Source organism: Acanthopagrus latus, chromosome 6 (genome assembly GCF_904848185.1).
Source record: "Acanthopagrus latus isolate v.2019 chromosome 6, fAcaLat1.1, whole genome shotgun sequence".
Classification (NCBI taxonomy): Eukaryota; Metazoa; Chordata; class Actinopteri; order Spariformes; family Sparidae; genus Acanthopagrus; species Acanthopagrus latus.
In genome coordinates, this window is record NC_051044.1 from 9,064,205 (window position 1) to 9,084,118 (window position 19,914).

At 41.1% G+C, this 19,914-nt stretch overlaps 1 protein-coding gene across 2 annotated transcripts in view; it reads right to left on the reverse strand.

Annotated features, from left to right (window-relative positions):
- Nucleotides 1–326: 326 nt before the first annotated feature.
- Nucleotides 327–19,914, reverse strand: part of si:dkey-238f9.1 (chemokine-like protein TAFA-2) — a 100,592-nt gene continuing 81,004 nt past the window's right edge. The window contains exons 1-4 of one of the 2 annotated variants that reach the window (XM_037102610.1): nt 13,464–13,971; nt 12,639–12,788; nt 10,790–10,914; nt 327–1,100 (exon numbers count right to left, since the gene is read on the reverse strand). In XM_037102610.1, coding sequence (XP_036958505.1) covers nt 1,089–1,100; nt 10,790–10,914; nt 12,639–12,788; nt 13,464–13,530 — 354 coding nt within the window. In that variant the 5' untranslated portion in view covers nt 13,531–13,971 and the 3' untranslated portion in view covers nt 327–1,088. Of the gene's footprint in view, nt 1,101–10,789; nt 10,915–12,638; nt 12,789–13,463; nt 13,972–19,914 lie in introns of those variants that run through there. The other variant, XM_037102609.1, reaches the window with a different exon arrangement.

The window sequence follows — 19,914 nt, forward strand, 5'->3', positions numbered from 1 at the left end:
ATGCATCGCAAACTATTGTTGGGAGTGATGTGAGACAGGCAGACGAGAAGTTCAACCAACATCAAGGTTAAGAAATGGTACAGTCCAGTTGAGGGGGGGCTATAATTATATTACAAGATTATTCCATGAAGTACTGACTATGGGAAATATAGATTTTAATATCTGATTCCAGTGAAGAAGGATATATAAACGTTTTAACCCCCTCAACCTGTTATTTTTTACCTCTTTTGGGGGGTCCAAGTCCAGTCAGATGACCCAATCCGCCCCATTACCTGAAAGGTGAAAGGTAAAAATCCAGATTTTCCCAAACAGTGGTATCCATTGAGTTAGATTTATTGAGATAATATCGACATTTGTAATCAATAGTAGTCACCAGGCTTTGAAAACAACAGATACCATTAAAACATTTTGGCAGAACTCAGCTGTGTCGACGCTCGGTGACTTTGTAGTCCAACATCGTTACATATCTTCAGGGTTTTGTTGTTGTGGCATCGTCTCTTGTCTTTAAAAAAGAAGACTTGACATCCTAACAAACTTAAGAAAGCCAAACACTTTCAAAATCAACAAAAAAAAGAAGAGATATCTGCTGCATAAGGCTAAAAGGAATGAAAATGCTCATGATCTCACTAGATCGTCAACACAGAACACGCATCAAGAGTCCTGTGGCAAGAAAATAACACAAAAGTTTCACATCACATAGTTTTTTGTTTTAGGGGTGTTTTTCTTTCTTTTTTAAATCTGGTGTAATCCGCAGTCTTTTAGTCAATAAATATCTTCATGGTTGAGTCTTCTTGTCCATAGGAATAAAACTATAATACAAAGAGAGAATTGGTGGGCAGTAGAGTTCAGAGACAGCTACTGTTGACGCTGCATCTAAAGTCAGGATATTATTTTTTTTTTCAATATGCAGTCTTATGACGCTCCCTGGTCCTTCTTCTTCCATTCGTTCAGTGGAATGTCCATGATTATTGTCCTCGTTGGTCCCTGTTTTTCCACCAATCCTCATAACGGGTGATATCCAAATGTCCAACGGTGCTTGTTGAAGACCTTGTTGAAGTCCAAAACAAGGTTATCCCGGTAACAGACGACTATCGTGTGACCTAGAAGGAAAAGGAAAGTGGAAAAAAAAAAAAAAAAAAAACCCACAGTCAGACATCAGAAGAAAAATTGTAACAGTGACATGAATGGATGCTGGGCATAAAAAGGGATTTGAGTCATTAATGATGACAAATAGTGGTAGTAGCACTCTCAAAGGCAGTGCTGTCAGTCAGTCTGACATGCAGTATGACAAGAAACTACTGCGAGAGGAGAGGAATATGTGAGCCTACTGTTTTTACTACAATTGAGCAATCTCAAGAATAGACACACAAACAAGAGAAAAATACCCAAATGTGTCTGAGATCAGAAAAGTCAGCCCATGAGTGCAGTATTATAGTTTCGCCAGCATGAACGAAATGAAGGTTGAACTGTGGCTCAGCGTAGTCTGCCATTGCACTCCCAAAAGAGGCATAATTTGCCCCTGTCCCCCCACGCAATGGTATAACTCTACTGCAAAAGAAGAGGAACCATGCTGATGGAGGAGCCAATCACACAGAGCCGCATCGCTAAGAAAGCATTGCCGTCAAAGCCACTGTTTTGTTTTGTTTTGGGTTTTTTTAATGTAAGGAACGCAATTTTTTCTATCAGTTTTCGGAAGTCGACAGTTGTTCAACTTTACGGCGCGAGGTGTGGGAGTCATAATTACATGTTGTGTCTGGGTGCACACACAGCCAAGCGGCCGCACCTGAACCTGATGAGTCTGTGTGCGATCGGCCCCGAAGACGAAGAGGGTGAACAAGAGTGAACTGACAGGTATTCAATCTATGGAGAGAGCGCCGGGCTTGTGTCAGAGTCTGCTCTCCCGGTGATGTGTGCTTCCCCCCCGCACCACCAGGACTTGAGATGGTTGAAAACTGGCATTTTCTTTCGTTTATGGGTAAGTGACAAAACCAACTTACTTAATTAATCCACTTATTAAATTACTCTGCTTTACATAGCACTGAGATCAGGATTTCAAGGTCAAATTTGGGCTCTTATACATAAACTGGTTAATTTCATTTACCAACGGTGCCAAAGACAAAGTGGTTTGGTTTACTTGCATTAAAAAACAATGCTCACATCTGACAAGGTGGACACAAGCATTGATAAAGGTACGGCTCTAGGGATATTAATGTCAGCTGGTTGATCTGTTCAATCAATCACTTTTGTCCAGCATGAAATATTCAGATGACAAGAGGAAAGATTACTTAACAGAAGACTTTGGTGATGCCCTGAATTTCCTTCTGTTGACATAAGTTTGCCATGTTTGTTTTTGATTTGATAATGATCTGGTCCAATAAAACACTCATGACTAAACATAAGCTGTGGTTCTTCTCATTTTGCTTGCTGTAGGTGAGTGTTTATTAGAAAAAAAAAAAATAGTTTATCGGTTTGAACTTTAAATATCTCATGTTCGTGCTATATTCCATTAAATACAGTTCGAAGCCAACTTTCATAGAACCATCAGCATCAGCTGGACTTTCTGTTCGGCACTAATTATAAAATGTTGGATTGTTGCTGACGTTAGTGTTTACTCGGAAAATAACCCCTGTTCCTATAGACTCGTCTATGCCTCGGTCTATTGGCGAATTGATTGATAGACTATGTCATCCCAGCTCCACTTCTAATTGTGTCTATCTAATTAAAGCAATAAGCTAAAGCAGTGGTCTATCTGTCAACAGTATGACAGGTGCGAGGTGTGCATATTCCCAGCTGGCATGTTTATAATTCAAACAGCTGTGGTGCTCCGCAGAAAAAGTGGGAAGACAGTGAGTCAGATGTAATGCAACGTACATCATGCTCAATGATTTCCATGCAAACAGGGGAATTTTATTATTCATGATGGCATACTGCTGGCATAAGTATTCCCAGACATTTTCATGAATATTAATCTAAACGATTGAAAGACGCAGTTTGTACGACTCTAACTTTAAGCAGAACTCTAAAAATACTCTGGGAGGTGAGCGTTGCTCCTTGTTGGTTTGCCCTTTAAAAGTAGAACACAAGTAACTTTTTGACTTGTGCTCTGATGTCAGAGGCACTGTATAACACACACACACACACACACATACGCACAGAGAAATAAACACAGCTGGTCCTGTTTGAATATTTGCACATTACTGTCATTCAATTAGCAGTTGGCAGGGTCTCACCAGTTTAACCAACAAGGGGTTTAGTGACACAATCAGACTCCCAAGCAATACAATTCTAATGTTTTGTGAAAGTGTGATTTTTATGCAGCTCAGCGCTGCAGCCGAAGACACAGTGCTCGCTGTGTGGGGAGCCACAATTTAATTTTCACCTCCATGTGACAATTCCCGGGAATAACGGGTGTGAGATAGCATGTGGAAATTATTTGTCGACTGTGTGTGCCTGTTAGACGTACATCCACTCACTGAGTCGAGGCAAATATTTTTGGCGATGGCCTCCGGCGTTTTTTTCTTTTTTGGGGGGGGGGTATTTGGATAGAGATAGTGAGCGACAGAGAGGAAACGGGAAGAGAGTGTAGCATGACACGCAACAAAGGTCACCTGCAGGAACTGGACTGGTCACGGCTGCGGCTGTCGGGCCGTGCTGCGTTTTGTACAGTTTCAGAGGAAGACAACACGATTACAATTTGTAATACGTGTTCAAGAGATCAGAGAAGAGAGAAAGGAGCCCTATTCACTTTTTGGTTTCTTCCTTTGCTTCAATGTTTTATTTCTATTCGTGTGCATGTAAAAAGAATTTAATAGGCCAAAAAAATACCAAAGTCTGCACTTACTGATGCTCCTTTCTCGAACAGAAAATGCTGATCCTGAATGCCACATCAGTGTTCTTTAAATCTGGGACCACATGACATCACTTTTTGTCACCATGTCACACATTCACATAATTTATGCCTTAGCGGCTAGTTTGGAAGAATTGTTGTTGGTGGGGCTGGTCCCGGCGTGTGCGAACTGACCAGTCAGAGCAGACTGAATATGGGGGGGGTCTTAAAGAGACAAGAGCTAAAACAGAGTGTTTCACACAGAGGAAGAATACAGCGTGATGTACAAACTAATGTGTGATTTGAGCCTTAAAACATGTAAACTTATTCTAGTAGTAACCCCAATCAACAGTATGAACCTGAAAATGAGCATAAAATAAATCCTTTAACAAAAGAAATCCTATTTGCCTTTTCTACCCTCAAGTGTGCACAAAGTACAGAGTACAAAACACAAAACGAGAAATTACCGGTTATCTTATCGCTATCGGCTGTGAGAGGCAGGTCATTATTATCAGCATTGGCTTAAAAAAAATCTAATTTTTCCCTCTCACTATATAAGAAACACATTCTTAATTGCAGCTTTCAAACAGGATTTCACCTCCTGAGCAAGAAGGGATAAAAGGGTTTAGACACACAAAATGAACAGAGTAAAACAAAACAAAACAGAAAAACATATATGGCAGCAGAAACAAAAATGTGAAGCAAAGCGAAACCTTATCAAAGCAATTAACACGGCGTGGTGTTGTGGGTGTCACTGTGGGGTTATCAGTGTGGAAACACACAAAGGGGAGGCAGGAGAACAGAAGGCAGCTCCTCAGGGTTTGATGCTTAAGCTGCCTCCGGATGAAAGACCACACTTGACTGGTCAGCCGTAGGTTCAAACACCCATCGACAAACAAACTAAGACCCCACCTTTGATGAAGAGCTGTTGCAGCACGTGTGTGCAGATGTGTGCGTGTGTTCCATGCTTATTGTCATCTGGATAAAGGAATTTTTTTTTTTTTTTTTAAAAAGTAAGCATCTCTGGATCCTTTTTGTAGACTTGCATTGAAGATTATAATTTTAGGTTTCAACGCTGCTCCAATTTTGCACTTCACACAGTCAGAGTCGGCCTCCAGCAATGTCTTAATGGACTATGAAAACAAATGATCAATAGAATGATTTAACTCCTCTTCCTAAGGTGAACATCTCACCGTGTCTTTTAGCCTCTCAACTCCAAAAATCTGTTTATTCAGACACTGTTTTCGCTTTCCTGACAATATTGGGTTGATGACTAGAATCTAACACAAAGCTTTTATTTGTATTGGAAAAAATGAAACAGGTTTTGCACTAATTGGTCTTAAAACACTCAACCATAAGAAATTTGAAGAATGGAAAGGTAGTACAGCAACTGAAGGATCAGCAAAAAAAGGCTTCTATTGATGTGAAAATGTGGCATTTAAAGTTGCAATTTGTAAAATATGGCCAGAATTCAAAGGTAGCGCCACAAATATAGGGAGCAGCACATTATCAGAGTAACCGACAGCTGCTGCTCTTTGCCAGCTATTCTTGGCTGCAGCTAGCTACCATTGGCAAACTAGCTCATAGTTCAGCTAGCTGTGGAGCCAGTGGAGTTTGTCTGGAACCAGAACCTCAGATCACAGGGGAATTCACCACGGTTGACGGGATCCAGCCGGACTGGATTTGGCATCTCTGAGAGTGAAAACGGCTAGACACCAAACTGGGACTGAACACAGTCAAGATATTGTTGTCGCAGACGACAGACGAGATTCACGTGCAGTTTATTTTTTCTCTCGACCCTTCAGCCCAGTGCTCCCGTGCACCGCCAGCGCTTTTCTGCCCAAAAACACGCTATGGGCACACGGGCCCTTCGAGTCTTGCAGCCAAGGGGTTAAACACTTGCCCACAATTCATGTCAACAGCTTGACTGTGTGTAGCAACGAGCAGCTAAAGGTTAGGAAGCCAGTCAGGGATTTTGTCATTGTTACCACGCTCATGACTTTTATAGACATGCGATGTGTGTAAGTGCCTCATCGTGAGGCTGAGAATGGGATTATAATGAACCAAACAGGGAAGTGAGGAGCTGTGACTGTCACTGTATTGTAAAATTAATAAAGGCAGCAAGTGCACCGACTTAATATATTTACCTCGGCATTCTGGTAAAACATCAGCTACACTGTCCTTCACCAGAGGTTGAAGTGAGTCCTGTGCATTTCTTTTGTGTCATACTTCAGTTTTCTGAGTATTAACTGATAAACGCGATCATACGAATGGCGATTAAAGATCACTAGGTTGTCAATAATCCTCTGAAGTTGGCGATCTCATAAAAATCCTGGCGATTAATCAGGCCCACGAGCTGTCCTTCACTCTCAGACTGAATCCGGAGGATAAGTCTGGAGCAAAGTCCAGGAGCCGACTGCGTAATCAGCAACTTCTTTTGGTACATCAGGAGCTACTTACAGGCAGATTGTGGCCCAGCAAAGGACCCACGATAAGGGAAACTGGTAGAACCAAAAGGTAGAAGCAAAGTCACACAGTTGCGCAGTTCACTTCATGTAGCAAGTCATTAATGGAGCATATTAAGGCCACAATACATTTCACACAGTTGTGGTTCAGAAGGTGTAATTTATGCTTTAATGGTGACTTGAAAAGAAGTCAGCCGCTGACAGCTCTCCGTCACCGGCCCTCAACGCACTCTGAACAGCCATCACAGCACCTGTCAAGTGGAGCGGCTCAGTGGTTCTTTTGCCTTCCGTCCCCTGATTGATAGGTAGTGAAAAGCAGGAGCTGCCAGGGTTATAATTCCTGACATTACCAGCAGGACTATAAAACTAGCTGCTCCCAGACATGCAGAGAAAGAGGGAGCGACCAGAGATGTCCGAGAGGAGGCCTGCAGGGCGTCAAGACGTCTGATTTATTGATGTGACGACACCATCGTTCTTTATCAACAACGCCACCGCCGAACATCAGAGAACAATTAATTTATGAAGGGTGTACTGCAACTGAGGAGCAGGTCACACCTCCATCACTGTATGTATCCATCTTGTCAATATAAACTAATAACAACAGCTTTTTTACAGCTAGTATAAAACATTTATACAATGTAAGTATAGCCTTTTCAGCAGACTTTAAACTCAGACTGAGGGCCGATTTAAAGCAAAATTAATTTTGATTGAAAAAATAAAAACATTAGATTTCATGACAAAACAGATAAATTCCAGAAAAAGTGACATTAAAAAAGAAACATAAAAATCCAAAACATGATGTTTCCTAACCCTGACTGAGTGATTTTTTTTTCTAAACCCAACCGGAGCATCAGCACACAGTGGTGATAAGAAATAAGGGGGGTTTTAACTTCTGTGGTTTTGCAGAAATACTGAACCAACATGTATTGTGTCGATTCAGCTTTGAATAATCGAATACAGTGAAGGAATCAGTGATGTAAAGTAGTGTTGGGATGCCAGGTCATGTATCAGTCAGAACGAAGTAACTGATGTGTGATTTGCTCGTAAACGCTTTGTTTGAACTTGAAACTTGATCTGACAGCCTGTGACTTGATTGACATTGGTATATTACGTCAAAAAGAGGAACGTGTGATGTATTTTACTATGCAGCATTGGTTTGGATTTTTTGATGTAATTGTGAAAGAACTGGTGTCCCTTCAACACAATACTTGTGAAGCGGAGCCCGATCCTCGGCAGAGCCCTCCAGTTATTCAACAGGATGATGTTAACTGACCAGGAAGCTCGGGTACAGAACCCTCTAGCAAACGCAGGCCGTCCCTTGCTTGCACTCTGTGGGAGGCAGCGGGGCCACGAGCATGGAGCGACCCCCGCTGACTCCCAAATCAAAAAAAAGAGTCAAGGTTCTGAAGGGTTCCACTCGCCACCTGGACCCCTGCTTGTCTGTGCCTCTGTTTCTGCTTTCCCGTGGCTGCGAGAGAGGGCATGAATTATTAACCCGGCTAAAATAAAAAGCTCTGCTTCGTCCAGGCCTCCTGTAGCCATGAATAATGGAAGAGGCAGCTCAACTACAGGCGTTTGGTGAGTCAAACACTGGACCGTGATGGATGGCTAAGGGCCCAGTGCGCCCCCACCTCCTTCCCCCCCCCTCCCCCGCTCCTCACCTACCCATCCACTTCAGGTCTACCACACCCTGAAACCCAAAACACGAGTCCAGATAACCTCTATTAATCTCTGGAAATGCTGCAGCTTGAGCCCTCCTGGCCTGCCTCAGCACATCCCACTCCGCGATTCAGCGTCCTCGAGGGATTTCTGTTTGTTGTTTGTCTCTCTCCTGCCTTCGCCTGCCTTTGTTTTTGACTCTCGCTGGCACTTTTGAAGTCATGTGCAAGCTGCTCCGACTTTTTCAAACGGCGGGCCTCGACTCGACCGCGCTCTCATCATTTACCCCAAACGCCCAAAACCACGAGGGAGAGATGGAACGCGAGCTGGGCCTCTGCCCCAGAGGCTGCGTTTTCCAGTTCGCACCAATGAACTCCCTGCTGTACAATCACACCGTTTATTACAAAAGTGATAATCTGTTCTTCATTTGCAAAGTTGCTGCATGCGCCCAGAGCCCATTTCTCACCTAAACCACCAACTGAGACTTGCAGGACTCATGGTAACACTGTTTCTATATGTATTTGATCTATTTATGAATGTGTTTTTTCTGTTCTCAACTGATTTCTGATCTTTCATAAATGATATATCATTGTTACAAATCAAGGAAATCAATCTGACACCTGTTCTTTCAACCCTGTAGTTCAGATTTTGATTATACACTCTGTATAATCTGTGCAGTCTGTGCAAAAAAAGGGACAAGTATGTCGTTGTGTATGTTAATGTGACACATCATATATATTCATGCACGATTTAAACACCTAATGATCTGTTTTGTCGTCGCACTACGTCTTAAAAGAAGCTCAGATCTCAGCTCGGTGATGAAAACCCTGGATATCTTTAATCGTTATTAATGAGCAGGCACTGTCGTCATAGAGCAGGCATCAAACTTCAGGATATTCATGGGTGTTAATCGCTTTTTTCTGATCAAATATGGGAATTTACGATTTAACTGTCCCTGTTCGTCAGTCTGAAGTCTGAAGAAATCCTCATAAATGTCACAAAGGACAATATTGACGAGGAATATTTACTATTCAATTGTTAACACTGTCAGTACAAGCCAAGCAAAACCACACTGAACATTGATGGTGATTGGAAGAGTTTTGTACTTGTAATTAAAGATCTGGCCCATCAATAAATATCTTATCTATTGACTGAAGTCTCCACTTAACCTCTATGGAAGCACTAAGCATTATATTTAGTGACTGCATCTTTTACGGTTGAAAAACGGCTCAAGGAGACAAAAGAAATGATGCATATTTGGCATTTAGTTCTGTTCTGTTTGACGTTCACACTGGTCATTTGCTATTGAACCAACCTGTCGAGCTGTAACTGACGGCAGGTCAGTGGTCACTCTGCATCATTAGAAATAGTAAAACAGGCAGAATAGGAACGAAAAAGAGATTTCTTTTTCCCCTATAATATTACAGGAGCAGCTGCTGTGTTGTTGCTACATTTAAATCATTTCACTCAGTTCATTCGAGAAACTGCCGAAATAGGTGAAAACTCAACACGTGTGAGGTAGCGGTGCACTCACAAGGATTGATTTGTCCACAGCACACCATCAGCTGATCTTCTATCACGCCACTCTCTGGTAACTGGTTTGTAACTTTACTTTCACACTACAGCCAACCATCTGCCTGGAGGTGGAAATTCTAATCCACATGTGGGAAAAAAAAAACAAAACAGCCAATCGTGTACGTAGTTCAGAAGTGAAAATGTAAATTTTCTTATGAGGAACATTTTCATTTATTTATGAAAATGGAGAGACGCCTGCGAGCTGGTTCAGGCAGACAACTCGAGCTGCCTCACTCTCCACAGTCATCTACACAACGCAGCCTCTCAATTTGGCAGATTATTTAAACTGCAGAAATCTACCTCTGCCTGTCAGTGCCAATGCTGCCATGCATCAGTACTGCTGCATATTCTTTCAGTTCCACCACCACCCCATCATCTACCTATAGGCTCTGACTGGGGCTCGAGATGTTTTTTCTCATCCTTCCCTAATATCTCTATGTAAATTTAAAAAACAATGATAATAGAATATATATTTGGTTGCTGCGGTCAGCATTTCAACAGTTCACATGCAACATTGTTTTATTTTTGATATTTTAAACTTTAGTTCATATGTGAAAATAGTCAATTGCAATTGAAAATGGGGAATACATATACGAGAAGGGGACATTTCATGTGCCATGTTTTGTTTGATATCAGCCTTGATAAACTAATAATAATAATTTTTAAAAAGATATAAAAATACTGCCACTTATGTTTGTCCTAGTTTTTCTTTTCGGAGCAGTTTCACCAGAGCATCCTTCTCTCTGCCACAGTGTCGCCGTTTCTCTCCACAACTGTGCCCAATTAGCTGATAGGCTCCTGGATTGACTATCTGATCTTCTTGGCTCTGCCAAATTAGCAACTTAAGTAAAAATGCAATAAACTGACGGTAGTTGGACTCCCACAACACAACGTGAGATGTAACTAAATGGATGAAGCTGAACTTAGCTCGCCTCTTTCTACTGTTGTAAGCCGATTCAAGAAACACTTCAGTGACTCTCCCCTGTGAGTCACATCTTCCACTGCTGCTGCCTCCTACTCGGCTATGCTCACATCTAAAGTTGATAAAAGAAATCCTCTCCAGTGCTCTTTTCAGCTCTCATTCCTTTCTTTTTTCAAACACTTACCCGGCACACCTCAATTATTCCAGGCTCGCATTTTGTCACAACTTTCGTCCAGAAGGTGTGAATTTTATTGTTGTTTTCATCAGCTCTAAGCTGTGACGACTAATGTAAGGACGTGTGTCTTTTATCTGCCCGCAAATGGTTATGTGAATTAAACTCACCTTGGTTGTCTTGACTTTGTTTCCTGTACTGCAGCTCCATCCTTTGAGATCTGGCAGCACTTTACACTCTTCCCCATCCATGCAGGGATGCATCTGGCACCACCACTTCTGTGCAACTATGGATGCTGGGAGGGAAAAAGACAGAAAACCGTCAACAAAAACAGGAGGTTGTACATGAGGCATATGCACAGATTTTGGGAGGACACAGGGGATACATATGCTTGGGTGGCTGAAATTGCTATCCCAACTAATATCCCTGCTATTGCTGCCCATGCTAATATCGTTGCTACTGCCGTCCATACTAATGTTCCTGCAATTGCTGTCCCTGATTATAGTCATGCTATTGCTATCCTTGCTTATATCCATGCTACTGTGCTTTAATCCATGACATTGTGATCCCTGCTTATATTCCCACTTTTGCTATCCCTGCTTATATCCATGCTATTACTATCCCTGCAAATATACATGCTATTGCCATCCTTGCTTATATACATGCTATCAGTATCTCTGCTAATATGCACGCTATTGGTATTCATGCCGATAATATTGATTTTGCTAGAACGGCAGTCAGGTTACGATAGAACTGGATTACATCTGATTGAATTCTCGTTATAATTCAGTCTAATTCTTCTCACTTAGAATTACCATGACCTGGATGACTGGGAACCTTCAACACAATCTGACTATTAATCACATCTCTGCTGTTTGTTGCAAAAAGTAAACCATCAGGAAAAGTAAGTACAGCTGGCTGGAACGAGGGTATAGACATGAACATAAAAGACAACTTTAATTTGTACCAGCCGCTTGACAGTCTTTCTGCAATATTTTTCTATACATTTTGAATTGTCACTGGGTGCCTTAATTTTGTGTTTTCCATTACATAGATAATAAAAAAAAATATGTAAATTTCCACCATTAATTCATGCAGCAAAGGCACAAATTGGTGTTTAAAAACAGAATAGAATGCAGGAAATAAAGTGTTTGACACTCAGAATTTCCTAGGGGAGAACCCCTACATCCTCCACTGTAGATGTTCTCCCCCCCTAATGTTACACTGAAACCTTCACCCCTGACTGGAGGCATTTAACAACATGCTGTTTGAAGGTGGAGCAGTGCTCTGCCCTGGCTAGAGCAACAACAAGTGCCTTTGGTTTTCTATATTCATCTCAGTGATTGAAGAAAGTGTCTTTTGATCTCTGGCTGACAGAGGTGTTCTGCCCCGGTGTGTTTTCACGTCCGAATTACAGGGCGTGGGTCAATGTCAAGCCGGTGAGCGCTGAGAGCAGGTGCGTGCAGTGTGACGAGGGTGGATGTTTGTACGTAGGAGGGGTAATAAAGCGTGCAGCAGGGGTTGGCACGTCAAGGTCTTAAGCTGCTCTGAGGGGGGCCTACGGGAGAGAAACAGCTTCCTCTGACATTTCCAAAGTGAAAAGAGAACTGTCAAAAATCCAGGAAGCTCCTGTCAGAGCCATTACATTGAAGAGAGGAAATGGGGATCGATTCACCTGTAACTGAGGCCACTTTTGACATGATATTAAATGACCTATCCCTCTCTCTAGTCGCTCAGCGCGAGGTCTGATATAACAGACAGATGGGAGATAGTTGAACTGGTGGGCGATTTGATTTTGAAGGTTCCAAAGCCTTCGGGACACGACAGCAGGATCATGAAAAATCTCCCTCCTCCTTTCATACAATAAACCTCTCAAGCCCAAATAAACAGTGAAATAAGCACCAGAGGCACAGTGACAGGTGTGGCAGTTTTGCACCACACCGCCATTTTCTTCCCTAATCATAAGTAAGTCTCAAATCATTACCGAAACAAAAAACTATAATGAGAAGCCTGGCATACCGTCTACACAAGATGGAGCCGCTCTTGTTGTTCCTGCCACCTGTCCAGGGAAGCAGGAGCATTTGACAGTCTGGGATCTCTCTTCGATCTTGTTCTTGTTGCAGCATCGGTGCGCAGCAATTACCTCACAGGTTCCCGCTTTCACATGAACTGAAAGCACAAACAAACACAGTGGTTGGGATGCGTCTGAGGACTGTCTGCAACATTAACTCCACTTCTCACAACGTTCCTCACCAAAGCACTATAGCAACAAATAACAGAGCTTTAGAAGTATATGCTAGTAAACACTGTGCATATTTCTTTGTCAGTGTCTTTGATAAAGCTTGTGTTATTCATTTGTTTCCCCTTCTTCATACAATTCCCATTGAAGGAAAAAAAAATGCATTGATCTGTTCTCTTCCGTCAATCAGAGCCCAGATGTTTCGTCTGATGACATTCATTTAAAAAAAAAAAAAGGGAAAGAGTAACAAATATATATTTTCAAAATTGCAGAGTCATTTTGTGCAGCTGGGCACTGTAGCTTTTAGCAAACAGCTTTCAAACATAAAAAGTGCTGATTCATACACATTATTGGATATCAACAGGACCAGCATATATAAATATATATATATATATATATATATATATATATATATATATATATATATATATATATATATATATATATATGTAATTTCTCTGCCCCAACACACCTGATTGAAATGATCAGCTCATCATCATCGAGCTCTGCTGCAGCCTGATAACAACCCATTCATTCAGATAAGGTGTGTCGAGGCAGGGGAACGTCTAAAACAGGCAGGGAAGCGTGGGGTGGCTACCAGCTACCTGCGTTTGGATTGTTGTTTGGGCTGCACAACGTACTGTCTGAACTTAGGCATGACCAGGAGTGCATGCACGGTAGTCAAATCATTTAATCATTTTCAATTAATAAGGCAAATGAACTTATCACATGCTGCTACAACTTTTCTGTTGTTGGATTTTTTTTTTCATTTTCCTTGACTAATCTCAAAAGTTGGAAGTCTTTGTGACGGTATAATTTACTCTGATGAAAAAAAACAAAAAAAAAAACAAGATCCACAGTGGACCTTGAGTTGTCTTTCTTTTCATGGTTGTGATTGGAGCTGAACTGTTGACCCAAAGAGATTACACTGTGAGTGATTCACAGTCTACTTGCTATTCAGCTTTATTGTCATTTATGGTTTGATGGAGCTATTTTCTACATTTTCTATTCTATGATTTCCTGTATTTTTTTTTTTTTTAATATTGCAAAATAAACTATTACAGGAAAAAAAATGTATTTTTTCCAATATCATACAGCCCTAATTGTTGAAGAAAAAATACAGTGCCCATATTCAACATACTGCACAGTACTATTGACACTGATGTGTCTGAACAACAATCAAGTTCAATGGCACATCAGAATAAGACATGTCAGCCTTTGGGAATGTGATCATGGAAAACATCTTCCACTAGACACTATGCTACTGCTTTTCAAAATCTTTGATACATATATATATATATATATATATATATATATATATATATATATATATATATATATATATAAAGCAAAAATATCATGTCAACTGTATTAAACTTTATGGAAACTAAAACGGATCCTCATGTGTCCGACCTGTGCTGGCATGGCTGTGAACAGAAAGGATCGCTGATACGTACGTTATGGCCCTGCACAGAAGTAAGACAATCTTGGGAAGGAAAGTCAAAATATGTTATGTGTAATATTAAATGTGGATGCATCACTATACCAAGAAGTGTATGGAGTGAAATCTGCAGTAGCACGCTTGACAACGTTAGCAGTTTCCTTCTGTCGAAAAGTAAGGAAATCAAATTGTTTCTTGTTTGAATCACTGGCTAAAGGTCCCTGTACTGATAATGATGGAGGTTGCAGCCTCAACCTTGCAGGGGCTTTGAGGAGATAATAGTCCACAAGGGCCACAGACACTCACTAAAGAAGGGCAGACATTAAGTTTTGAGAAGTGTCTCGAATGCTCTAGATATAAAGCTTTTATAATGAATAGAAACCTGAACCTTGAAGGTGCAGAAGTCTGGTCGAGAAGGATCGGTGATGCAATGATCTCCTGAGAAAGTGTATTATATCTATATCTTTTTTTTATTTGGCCTTTTTTATTTTCTTTTTCTATCCAAACTGTAAATAAAAAAAAGACATATGATGCTTGGGATACGCAAACAACACTTAGGGGGATCAATTCATGAATAATTTTGGCTTTTTTTTTTTTTTTTTAGGTTTTTAAAATTTATTTATTTTTTCATTCCACTGCGGTACTTGATACAAAGTCTTGAGCAAGCATTTTACATGTAATCACAACCTCAAAAGAACAAAATATTATGCATATTATTTGTTTTTTTCTTGCAGGTGGTTAGACAAGAAGATTACTCTCTGTAATGTGAGTCTACAGCCAGATGCCTGGAGCTCGGCCCAAAGACTGGACACAGGGGGGAAGGAAACAGCACGTCTGTCTGAAGACATTTGAGTAATTTCTCCGCCCGGTCTCGTTTCAAACATCCAAACATAACAGCTACTTGAAAACCAGGTCATCTCCCAGGCGGAGGGGCCTCGGCTTTGAACCCCAGCGCAGCCCCACCTGTCCGCGTATCCTTGAGCAACATACTTAATCCAGTGACCCTGCACCCCTACTGGAGGACGGAGGGGGAATGCCTCCGTTGGGATCTATCGATGGAGTTACGCAAGTCAAAAGCACACATACTTCTCAAAGATGACTTGATTAACATCTCTAAACCTGGGAGAACGTTACAATATCAATTACGTGGACACGGTTTTCTCTGCCATTAAGCTGGATCAAACATCGATACTGCTCTCTATTTTATATTCATTACTTTTTCTGCATAAACTCATTGCCATTCTGACCGCGTTTGTGTATTTACATGTAACAATCAGGATTGGATGGACGGATGATGGGGGTGGGGGAGGGAAAAAAAAAGCATTTGAAAACTTTTGACATTCCTTTCAGATAAGGCTTAATTACGCCTGTAAAGATTTTCAATTTGGGACTTGACTTGAGAATAGATTGCAGCGAGCCTCCATCTTCCCATTAGCCAGCAATCCAAAAAATCTCATCTACAACATTAAAAACATTTTGCTTCCAATCAATAAGGTGCTATTCACCATTCCCACAAAAGGCAAGACAACAATTGCCGATCGAGTGCTTTTCACCAAGCAGAAACTTACTGATGCAAGAACGGGTCAGGCTCCGCGCCCTTGATGTGATTATCTTTAAGCCACCAGCACGCCCCTCCCGGTCAAAGTTAATTTCAAAAGTTGGAGCAGCTCGGATAGAATATTCAAACTTTGTTTAAGAGGTAGACGCGCGTGGACAAAAGGCAATCCCAAGAGGTGCGACGGGCAAAGACAATCATGGTAAATCACCTGATTATAATAGAGAAACAAATAACACGTCTTCGCCGTCAGGGTGAAGAAAGTGCACGCTTGTTTTAATGCACCGGCGTCACGTATCACGGAGGCGGCGGCATAGAAACATAATGCTACTCGCGCAGTGTAACTGCTAGTCTTTGGATGTAGTTTTTTTTTTCCCTCTACGTACGCCCACTCTGTTATAGTGTGCTGTGAACAGGAGGAAAGAGAAAGAAAAAGAGCTACGGCGCGAGCTACCGCTAGTCCTGGCCTGGGACTCTCAACTCATTAAGGTGCAGAAAGTGGCTGGCCGGGGCTGCCCATGTGGAGAGAACTGCTGATTAAAACTGCAGCTGCTGGCAAAGGTCGCTGACTCTGAGGCTGGACCCGAAACCACCATGCAGTGTGGACAGGATGAGGGGTCAGAGAGCAGGGCGCCATGGTCAGACCGAGCTGGTAACTATCCGTATGAGAAGAAACAACCATGAACTGTCTGACTACTGCTGTAACTATACACTGAGTGTTACATGTGAGGCGATGGAGCAGAGAGAAGGATACGAAATATTAATTTGCTTCACAGCATGGAGGCACAAGAAGTAAACGACCACAACCTCGAATTAACTGGGTAGAACAGCTAAAAAAAAGTTAACTTAAACATCACAGGAAGAGTTGGATGTACACAGCCAAGAGTCAGATGGAGAAGATTGAGAGCTACAGTTAAACAGGAGACAATTAAATTCACTTGGCATTAGGCACCGTAACAACACATTTTATCATATTTGCACTTTCACCTAATTGAATTAAGGAGGTAAAATGTGTTTATTAGTGAGCTGTAGATGTGCTGGGAGAAAAACATCACACATTTTCCCTGCAGATACGCTGAGTATAATAAGAATATAAATAAATGTAAATGAGTGGTGTAAAATGAGACATATAAGGAATTAGTTTCTTTTATTCACACTCTCCATCTCCTCGTCTCATTTCCTCTCTTCACTCCAGAGGCTCATGTTGGTTTAGAAACAGAACACAACACAGACGTTCCTCAAACATATACACACCTAAGTGCATTTATGTACTGTATATAATGTTGGGATACTTTAGCCCAAACCTTGACCAAACAGCGGCCGCACAGTGAAGTTGATCCAGGATGTCTGTCGCTGGTAAGCTGACAGTCATGTTGTTTTGAAAACAATGATATATGACACTGGATGGCTTCTGGGTGGTCCTTTGGATAAAAACATGCACATAATCAAAGATAGAGAAAAAAACACATCACACCAAATTCTGTATATTTGTTACCAGGAACGCCATATTTCACACAGCCATCTGCGTGGTATATTTCTCCGCTCTTTGCGGCAAAACATACATAAATGCCCACAATTGGGAGCTGCAGCTCTGGGAAGGTAAGAGGTCAGTGTTTTTTTTTGCTCAAGGACACTTTGAGAATGGGCCACTGAACCCTGTGATACTCCACTTGTAAAATGGTCTGTCTAACCACCAGGGTCACCCTGTCACCCTGCTCACAGGACACACCTGCTCTTTATATGGAACCAACAGGAGCAGCTGACAACAAGCATGCACTGTAGGAGAGAGGCTGCCTGTTCTCTCCATGCGCGCTCTCCCATTCTGTCTGTGGGTGTATGTAGTGAGGCAGCCATGTAAATGGGTCACAACACCTGTGATCGATACATTTCTATTAAAGCACTTAGGACTGTCATCAGTTAGAATCACCAGGCCCCCAAGTCGGCAAGGGGGAGAGACGAGACACAAAGAAGGGTGACAGGACAGAGACCGCTAATGAGAAGTGGCAGAAGGCCCAACCCTTCAGCCAATCAATACCACTCTGAGGCAAAGCACTCTGCTCTACAATCGTATTCATCAATCCCTGATTGATAAATGCCAATAAGCAGCCAGAACCTGCACAGAGCTGGAGGGCAAAAGAGAGAGAACCTCACCTTGTGATACCCTTCTCCTACCCTGTACGCCCAGGCATTAGATACGGAGACACATAGATCAGCTTCAATGTATTATTTAAAATGTGTAATTCATAGTACAGCAAATGTTAAGAATCTGTTTTAGAGATGGTCATGTTGCGTCCTCGCATTAAAGGTGCACTGTGTTATTTTGCGGAGGACATTTTTTTAATCAGAGGTGAAACATCTTCATTGACTGATTTGTTACGCCTAAATAAACTAAACAAACTTGCTTTGTTCATTCATGACTGAATAAACTGAATAAACAAACCGACCGTAAAGGACAACACAACTTCATACTGTTTCACTTTTAGCATATTTGGCGGATCCTGACGCTTGTCTATCTTCAGTGTTCCTTATTTTCCTCTGAGAACAACTTGTTTATTAAGTTATGGAAATAATAAATATCACTAAGTTTGTATCATTACCTCATTAATATCATATAAATACAAATTACAAATTGAGTTTGAATTTCTTCTCCAAAACTACATAAGGCCCCTTTAAATGACTGAATTCAATAATTAAAGCATGTACAGTATATTTTGTTTACATCTTTGGCACATCAATATTACATTAACAACCAGCTAGAGTCAATGTTTTATAAAGCTAGCTTGCTAACATTAACATGGTCCATGCTAGTTGATGAAGTTATAACACTATCGAGCTAACATTAGTGTGCTGGTCACGAGCTGTAGAACTCAGCCATTTTCACGTTTTTTTTCCACAAACTACCAAGACTCCTGCCACTGATGAAACACAGATAACACAGGATGTCAAACAGTGTAATATGATTGTCTGACAAACCAAATGTTAAAATTCTTACACTGACAAAACAATCATTTTTGACCCACGAAATGTTTCTCAGATAGTTAATTCACAATCAAAACAACATTTTAAAGGAAGGGAAACACTCTTACTCTGCACATTTCTACAAGCTCTGAAATGAAAAATGTTGTCAGTATTAACTTTAATTACTGTAATAACAACCCATGAAATTTAAGTGAAAGCACTTTAAATATAAGAATTGGTTTTGCTTGAAATAAGCATAAGTGATTTTCTCTAGTTGTAAAATAAGATTCAAAAGGCTCATTTCAGTGTAAATTACAAGCATGTTAAAACCCAAAACTGAGTGGTCAAATCACGTATTAAAAAATGGTTTTATTCTTGTTTCTAAATAAACAGGAAAGAGACTTGTGTAACAGTTGCATTAAAACCCCAAATCATCTACGTAAACTTCTGTTTCCGCTTCTGACAAGCAGTCAGTTATCACACTTATTACAATGCTGTGTGTCAAACATTGTGAACTACTGACAGCACTGTCAATTAGTTTGTGTTGAAATATAGTCATTGATTGCTTTAATGAGGGCACAGGGCGTTTATCAATAAGGCTTTGCCGTGTGTGAATCCCCTGACGCGCTAAAAGGAGGAGCTGACAGATGCGCTCTCCTTCCAGTTTGCTTACTTTACCTGTCACACTGGCTGCTGCACTCTCTTTGACTTTATATAACATGGTTTCTGTGTGTGTTAGAGAGCGCGATGACAAGAGGCAGGCAGGAGACAGAGAATCATCTCTCTTGGCTTTATTTGTAAAAATGTTCATGGGTAAATTTGTATTCTTAAATTCGGTAGTCCTTTTGTTTTCAAAAATCGTGCTTTCATGTTCCAAAACTGTTACATAAAGAAATGTGGGACAGAATATATTTAATTCAACAGCTGCCAGTCATTCACCCACGATAAAATAGAAATACAGCGATTTGAGTGGATCACATTTATAGCAGTGATTAAAAAAAACAACAATCTACGGCCCAATGTTCAGACCACCAGCTCAAATTGGGTTTTTGGCATATCCAGATTGTATCCAGATTGATTTTTAGGAAGTCTGGACGGCAAG